The sequence below is a fragment of the Microchirus variegatus genome (assembly GCF_963457635.1).
Source record: "Microchirus variegatus genome assembly, chromosome: 18".
Taxonomy (NCBI): Eukaryota; Metazoa; Chordata; class Actinopteri; order Pleuronectiformes; family Soleidae; genus Microchirus; species Microchirus variegatus.
The window spans coordinates 19238057-19246066 of record NC_139819.1 but is presented as its reverse complement, the minus strand read 5'-3'; the positions used below and the strand labels follow the sequence as shown (position 1 = coordinate 19246066).

Here is an 8010-nt window from a genome sequence, read left to right as displayed (position 1 = left end):
AGTCTGTTTAGTGTGTGTCACCTGCTCCCGTCTGCCTCACTCGCTCAATTAATCAGTGAAACACTGTTGATTTCTTCCCATGCAACAGACATTAAAACTATTTGGGTTTAGTTAATTTCTGTCAGCTGATGAAGGCGGGTTATTCAGCCGCAATCAGTCTGCTTAACAGCAGTCTCTCGATTTCGCGTAGTCAAGTCAGCCGCTCCAACATTTCAAGTGCGCCCTTACTGCCAACACTATGGCTAAATACTTTGCGACAACGGGGAAACGGGGAAAGTCAGCGCGTTGGCTCACTTACTACTCGGGACTGTTACACACAAATCAAATCAGCTAACAGTCTGAATGACCTTATTTAGACGTCTTTGAATTTGTGGCTGATTATTAAACATGTCGTTGATGTTCTGTTGTGTAAAGAAAAGTGCAGCTGTGGGAAACAGAGCGCTAATGGAATGACTGCTGCTCTCGCAAAGGTCAGTCCTGTTGATGACATCATCACTGTCAGGGACACAGCATTTTATCATGTCACAATCATCAGACCGTATATCGTTTTTTTTGTCAAACTTTGACCAAATTCTAAAGCAGTCTGACGTACGACTGGCATGTGTGTGTTTATCACGATACATCTGTAAATTTGAGTGAGAACTGAAAATTACTGTAGCCATGTTATAGATATGAAGGGCCTGTTTCATGGTCATAAAACACATCTTTTGTTCACCTGACTCCAACGACTTGACATCTATCCCTTTTTTTGTAAACTGAAAATATAGTGACATATGATTTCCAAGCATACGAGAAGGTTCTAGCTTTTTATTAGAATAGTATTATTATGTAAACCTCATGTAATCTGAACATGTTGAACAGATTTTTTTTTTGCTTAGCATATATTCACTGTGCAGATGTGGTTGGCTGAGGGAAAATCACTGTACAACGCGTTTGTTTATTTTATGAAAAACAGTGGCTCCCCCTGTTGGTAAGCACAGGGAATTGTACAGGGTGAATTTTAAAGCGTTGAATGTATCTAACCTGATTGAATGAACCATTATCAGATTTCTTCATCAGAGGTTACTGTCACTTTATTCATTCATAATTAATATACTACATTGTCCCAGTTTTAAGTTACTAAAATAACTTTAATTTTTATTAAATGTCCAAAAACCAAACTGAAAAGCATAGTGAGGATTTCTCAATGTATTGTTGGATACTAACAGCACCTCACATATGTACAAATGATTTCAAGTATGTGTGTCAAACCAAAGTCAACATGCATATGGTATTTATTCAAAGATAAAATATGCAGCCATTTCCCTGAACAGATGTCATTTTAGAAAAAGACTTCACCCTTTTATAATGGACATTTAATGTTGTGCATTCACTTCAATACTGTGGTTAAATGAAGGCCTCTCATATCTGGGTACAGACTATATCAAGGAGCGATATGTCATTGATTTTTTCTTATTCATTGATCAAATCTGCAGGAACAGTGTCAGCTGCTCACTGCACAAGTTTAACACTTAAAATCAGCCATAAAATCCAACCAAACACACAGAAGCAGTGTCATGTAAAAAACATCACTGCTATTGTGCAGTTCAAAGATATTACAAGTCAGATGGAAAAAAAGCACCATGTCACATAAACTAATGTGCTGTTCAAAAAACACATTGTAAAAATTCTACTATATCAAACATTTTAACTTCAAGAAAATAACGACAAAGAAAGTATTTTTATATAAAAATGGTTTAACAATTTCTTTTTTCAGTATAAAACAATACAGAGTCCCAGGCCAATCAAACAAATTCACTGTCACAACTTAGGTAATATTCATCAACTCATCAGTCAAACATTCTACAATAACATACAGAGGGTTTGTTAACAGGTTTACTGTACTTTTTCTCTAGTTATGGGAAAATAGAACACAAAAGCCTAACAGTCACTCTTTTTTTTTGCTATAATGTTAATTAAAAGAACAAAAACAAATGTGAACTCCTGGTCCGATCAAAGCCCAATCCCCGAAACATATGGTCAACATGGCACCTATGCCGTTTTCTGCTGGCCCTTCTTCCCAATAAGGGATTTGTGGATGTGGGGAATGACACCTGAAAACAAGCAAACATCGTGAGGTTAAATGTCTCATGCAGAGCTCGCTGTGATGTCAAGATCATGTGTACGAGGACAGAGGAAACAAGTGCTAGCACAACTCTCAGCATACCTCCTCCAGCAATTGTTGCCTTGATAAGGGAGTCCAACTCCTCATCACCACGAATGGCCAGCTGCAAGTGACGGGGAGTGATACGCTTCACCTTCAAGTCTTTGGAGGCATTGCCCGCTAACTCTAGTACCTGAGGATGCAGGTTTCCATCAACAAACATTAATACAAACATCACACACAGACAAAAGCTAACACTATCTGTGCCATCTCTATGTAAACACAAAAATATTCAAGACTTACTTCAGCAGTGAGGTACTCAAGGATAGCAGCACTGTACACAGCTGCTGTGGCTCCGACACGACCATGGCTGGTTGTACGGGTTTTCAAGTGCCTGTGGATACGACCCACTGGGAACTGGTGGGACACACACACGGTTTTTGGTTTAAGAACTAACACAGGAAGAAACCATGCAATCAAATTAAATATACAGCGAAGATTTACCTGCAGTCCAGCTCTCTGGGAGCGAGACACTGCTTTTGCCTTGGCTTTGCCACTGTCCTTTCCTGCCTTACCACCAGCCTGTTGTGGGGGGGAAATTAACAGTTAATCATTTGAAAAAGAAAAGCAAAAGTGAGTTTTAAAGTGAGGCAGTGTCTTTTAGGTTCTCACAAAATAGAAACACTGTTCTTGAATATGCCAACGACGAAATGCATGAAAAAAGTGACAAAATAAATCACATACATAAAGGGGAATTGAACAAACCATAGCCAGCATGAAGCGCACAGCGTTAGCGGTTCACTGAGTAACACAGTTGAACTGTTCGCGATTTCCCGCCAATGCAAAACAAAACGAGTGAAAGGCGGAACCGATAACGGTTACCGGAAATCACATACACACATTTCAACAGAACAAATGGTTAAAATGACCAAATAGCGGACCGTTCTTTGAAAACCCCCCAAAAACATTAGCGACTGTTGCTGCAGACCCCGCGCTAAACAACACACGTACGCCGCTTTAACACCCGCTTTAGGAACACCAACGTCAAAGTTTTCATTCACGGAATTCAGCGAAAAAAGTTCCGCACACATTAACCAAATAAATCTCTTTTAAAACAAGCGCAATGTTTAACGCATACAGTTCACTGTACAACTATTCAGCCAATAATAAAGCTAAACTTAGCTTGCTAATGGCTGCTAGTCCACCATTCTGAGGCTACGCGGAGTCAAATAATACTTTTATATAAATTAAGTAAATACTTGTGATTGAACGTCTCGTATATGCAAACAATGAAGTGTCCAGCAACCGCATCTTGGCAAACATCACATGACTTAAACAAGGAAAGCAACAAAAAGTCGGACGTCTTATGCTACCGTTGATGCTAACATGTTAGCTGTCAGTTGGCTCTTCAGCGAGCCTTTTTAACCACCCAATCCTCTGCTCCAATTTCCTCCACTTCCATTTCAAATAACAATGCTGCAGTTCAGCGTTATTCACGGCCCAAAAACACGCACAGCTGCTCCGATACATGCGTTTAGCGTCGGCCGAAGAGCACATACCATTTTTCCGTGCCGTTACTTGATTGTAGAAGTGACTTGATAGACAACAATTTCAGATCCCGAAAGCAAAGAAACAATAAAGCCTCTCGCAAATCCTTTGCATGAGTCCGCTCGTGGGGAGTCAGGAGAGCCAATCACAGAGCCCGTTGTTACTTCGAATCTCCGCTTTCACCAATCGTAGAACGGCTTGCACAACAAGCGCCCATCCCCCACACTGACATCGTCGTGCCCATAGGTCGGGTCGAGTCTGCCTTTGCGCACGAGACAAGTAGGCGGGACTGTGTGTGCGTGTGTGTGTGTGTGTGTGTGTGTGTGTGTGTGTGTGTGTGTGTGTGGGGGGGGGGGGGGGGGGTGTATGTGTAAATATGTATGTACAACCAAATGTTTGTTGACATTTGTTTCTAAATGTCAGTATCGTCGCGCGCATAAGTGAAATTCACACATTTTTGGAAAAGGAAACTTGTTAGAGCAACATTTAACCACACAATGACAGATTAACGTTCGACGTCAGCTAATACTGACAATAATCACTTCTGTGCTGTAAATATTATACGTACTCAAATGTCATTCACGTTTGATGATAGACAGGGTGATTGGCCAATGAGAACGTGGGCTCATCACCGAGTGACGTTATGATGAGCGGCAACAGCAGCCAATCACAACTCACCGAGCAGCGTCCGGTTTCCTCTCCGAGTACAGAGGACCAGGCGGAGGTGGTGAGGGGGGAGTGGGGGTCAAAGATACGTAGAGAAACGGGCTGCTGGTGGCGAAGATGGCGGATGGGGACAGTGGCAGTGAGCGCGGTGGTGGTGGCGGCAGCAGCGGCGGAGGGGGAGGAGGCGGTAGTTTTCAGCACTACCAGCGGGAGCCGGAGACCCAGGAGCTGGCCTCGAAGCGCTTGGACATTCAGAACAAACGCTTCTACCTTGACGTGAAGCAGAACGCCAAAGGCCGGTTCATCAAAATCGCCGAGGTCGGCGCCGGGGGCTCGAAAAGTCGGCTGACCCTCTCCATGTCAGTTGCGGCAGAGTTCCGAGACTACCTGGGGGACTTCATAGAGCACTACGCCCAGCTTGGGCCTAGCACCCCGGAGCAGATCGCTCAATCATCCAGCGGGGATGACACCGGGCCTAGACGGGCCTTGAAGAGCGAGTTCTTGGTGCGTGAGAACAGAAAATACTACCTCGACCTAAAGGAGAACCAGCGGGGTCGCTTTCTCCGTATCCGACAGACCGTCAACCGAGGTCCCGGCTTCGGTGGCGGAGTAGGTGGCATGCCCGGTGCCGGCCTTCAGTCCGGTCAAACCATCGCACTCCCGGCGCAAGGTTTAATAGAGTTCCGCGATGCTTTGGCCAAGTTGATAGACGACTATGGGGGGGATGAGGATGACCTGGCCGGCGGAGGAGGAGGCGCAAGCGGCTACAGCGAGCTCCCGGAGGGCACTTCGTTCATGGTGGACTCCAAGCGCTTCTTCTTTGACGTGGGTTCCAACAAGTACGGCGTGTTCCTGCGGGTGAGCGAAGTGAAGCCCAGTTATAGGAACTCTATAACCATCCCATTCAAGGCGTGGAGCAAGTTCGGAGGAGCGTTCAGCCGCTACGCCGAGGAGATGAAGGAGATCCAGGATAGACACCGGGATAAGATGTACGAGAGGAGAACCGCAGACGAGTCCGAGGGCGACGACGTGGACGACGACTGATAGAGGAGCAGGGGCCACGGGGGGCCACCTGTGATGAAGCTGACAAAAGTCTGGGGAGTAACAAGAGACGAACGACTATTCTGTGCATGACGAATCCATCTTTAAAATGCTAAAACAAAACAAAAAAAAGTATATTTGACTGAGAAATTACTGTCTATATAAGAGAATATGTCCTAAAGTTTAGGTGGATGTTCTAGATAAATGAGTGCAGACTGCAGTAGTCAGCTCCTGTATGAAGTTTTCCCATTGATGAAAATATATAAATATATATTTACAACTAGAGATTGCCCATTTGAAAAATCTCACATGTGTAGCCCAGCAGTTTAAGTTTGACCGTGCCGAAGACGCAGCAGCAGGGTGCTATGGCTCCAGCTCACCTGGCTCTGACCTATAGTGTGTGTGTGTGTGTGTGTGTGTGTGTGTGTGTGTGTGTGTGTGTGTGTGTGTGTGTGTGTGTGTGTGTGTGTGTGTGTGTGTGTGTGTGTGTGTGTGTGTGTGTGTGTGTGTGTGTGTCAGACAACCTCAGACCTGAAATGAAAAGCAAGATGGAGTGTGTCTTTGTTCTGAAGTGACCTGTAATGATTGACTTGCTCAGACAGACTCACAACAACAAACCGAGCCACAGCATCAGCTGAAGTGAGGCATCGTTGGCATCACAGGACAAGCCTCTGTGCCCAGCGAGGTCCCATTAAGATCATCTGTTACAAGCACACAACTCATTTGGATTCCCTGGACAATCCAAATGAATCCAAATGACCTCCCTCTTCCTCCTCCTCCTCCCATCCCTCAGGTGCTGAGCATCTGCTCCTCCAGCTGAATCGTGGTGAGAGCTCCTCACTCACATGTGGCTTGTTGTGTCTCAGGGCTGAAAAGTCCTTTCTGTATTTTATTAGCATGACCTGAGTCTGACGACACAGATCTGCTCACCAGTCGCTGCAGTTGAGTCGTCTGTGGTAACTGATGATGTTTCATACAATGATGTAGGGACATATTTGGCTCTCAGGCCTTTAGCCGCTGGTCATCAATCTTCGATTTAAAGCTTAATATTGCAGGGTTTGAGGTATACAGTCGGTCTCAAGGTTGACTTATTTTGGGATTGACTGTTTGGATCCTTAAAATCCTGAAGTCAAGACAATTTATGACTGAAGTCATATTCGGTCTGATTGTAAGAAAAATTAGGTGCTTTTTGAAAAATAAAAACCCCCACTTGGGGGTGCTGTACCTAATCAGCAAAAAGAAATATACTCAAAGATATTTACTTCCTAAAAAGATCAAGTATAGAATTATTTTTCAAAGAAGATACATTAAATATGTCTTGTGTATATGAGACATTTATAAGATAATGCTGCCTAAAGTGGCTTATTTAAAATTACTACACTTGGATGCAACTGTCCAGGGTGATATTTCATACCTGCTTTTTTTCCTAACATTGATTTTATTCCTTAAGAAATAATAATAATAATAATAAAAGAGCATACAACAAATTGATAATACAGTATGTTCTAGCAGTTTCTTGAGGCGACCTCATTGTAGTAGTTTGTACTCGGCACTCGGTTCACTTTATCAAGCATCACGTTGTCGTCCCCTGGTTTCACTCCACCCGTTTTAACACGTTTTAATGAACTGGCGTTCCATCAGTTGCCATAGGATGCAAACATCAACAGTTTGTCTTTTGTGCTTCTATTTAAGAGATGAGTCTTTTTTTGCATGCCTGCTCTTGTGTTCTTTTCTTTTGCATACCCTGATTGTTGTATGATGGTATTTATCAAATATAGATAGCAGTTTAAAGTTTTATAACCATATTGCAATGGATCAATAAAAAGTTGAACGTTTACTTTTCAGCCTAATAATAATAATAAAAGCGCCACAACTTCCGATGCTTTGGGGAATTTCACTTTCATTGTCCACTTCCTTTGGTGTGCAAACCTTTTTCCACTTCAACACAGCAGAGAAATGCCATATTTAAATAAAACAAAAACAAACATCTGGGAGCAATAGTTTTTTCTTTTCTACTGATATACGATATACATATATGTATATGATACACATGAGATTGAACTACATCCTTCTTCCTCTACTGTGTTATGTGAAATGGCAGCTGTTTCAGTCATGTGTGTTCTGCTGTAATATTCTATCATCATTTCAACCACAAATAAAGGGTTTTGCTCAGAATAAGTCTTTGTTTGTGATTGTGCATTTTCAGGGACGTTTCAGTCACAGCTCAATAGGGAATAGTGTAAACTTATGTTTGAAACAGCTGTGTTGCCTTATTTTTCTGAAGGGGATCATTGGGTCAAATGTAAAATTCAGTATTCATTTATTTAGAAAGTCTTGGTTTTAAAAGTGATAACTTAAGACGTTTTAGTGCTTCTGATGTGACTTTAATTTGAAAGGAGAAGAAGCATCATCCGAATAATGAAGAGCTTCATATGTTTACATTAATGCTTCTCTTTTGTGATGGAGGAAAGACTTTGAAAGAACTCTAGGTAAAATATAAAAAATGTCTTATTTTCATTGAATTAAATTCATGTTATATCAGTGTTAAAACATGTTAGACATCTGGACTTAAGAACAGTAGAAAGTATCATATTTTAGCTGAGAGAAATTCA

General features: G+C 42.4%; 2 protein-coding genes across 2 annotated transcripts; one reads left to right on the top strand and one right to left on the bottom strand.

Annotated features, from left to right (window-relative positions):
* Positions 1–1355: 1355 nt before the first annotated feature.
* h2az2a (H2A.Z variant histone 2a) lies at positions 1356–3796 on the bottom strand. Its single transcript, XM_083904522.1, has 5 exons — positions 3703–3796; positions 2648–2725; positions 2447–2560; positions 2207–2336; positions 1356–2093 (listed from the first exon to the last, which is right to left on the bottom strand). The coding sequence occupies exons 1-5, from the start codon at positions 3703–3705 to the stop codon at positions 2032–2034; spliced, it is 387 nt and encodes a 128-aa protein (XP_083760648.1). The 5' UTR covers positions 3706–3796; the 3' UTR covers positions 1356–2031.
* Positions 3797–4457: 661 nt separating this feature from the next.
* On the top strand, positions 4458–7565 carry LOC310939704 (transcriptional regulator protein Pur-beta-like). Its single transcript, XM_083904519.1, has one exon. The coding sequence runs from the start codon at positions 4475–4477 to the stop codon at positions 5399–5401; it is 927 nt and encodes a 308-aa protein (XP_083760645.1). The 5' UTR covers positions 4458–4474; the 3' UTR covers positions 5402–7565.
* Positions 7566–8010: the final 445 nt, after the last annotated feature.

Coding starts and splice junctions, on each gene's coding strand:
- h2az2a (XM_083904522.1), bottom strand. Junction 2,561..2,647: donor CCCAGAGAGCTGGACTGCAG/GTAAATCTTCGC, acceptor GTGTCCCACCAG/TTCCCAGTGGGTCGTATCCA. Junction 2,337..2,446: donor TTGAGTACCTCACTGCTGAA/GTAAGTCTTGAA, acceptor CTGCATCCTCAG/GTACTAGAGTTAGCGGGCAA.
- LOC310939704 (XM_083904519.1), top strand. CDS start 4,475: ATGGCGGATGGGGACAGTGGCAGTGAGCGCGGTGGTGGTGGCGGCAGC.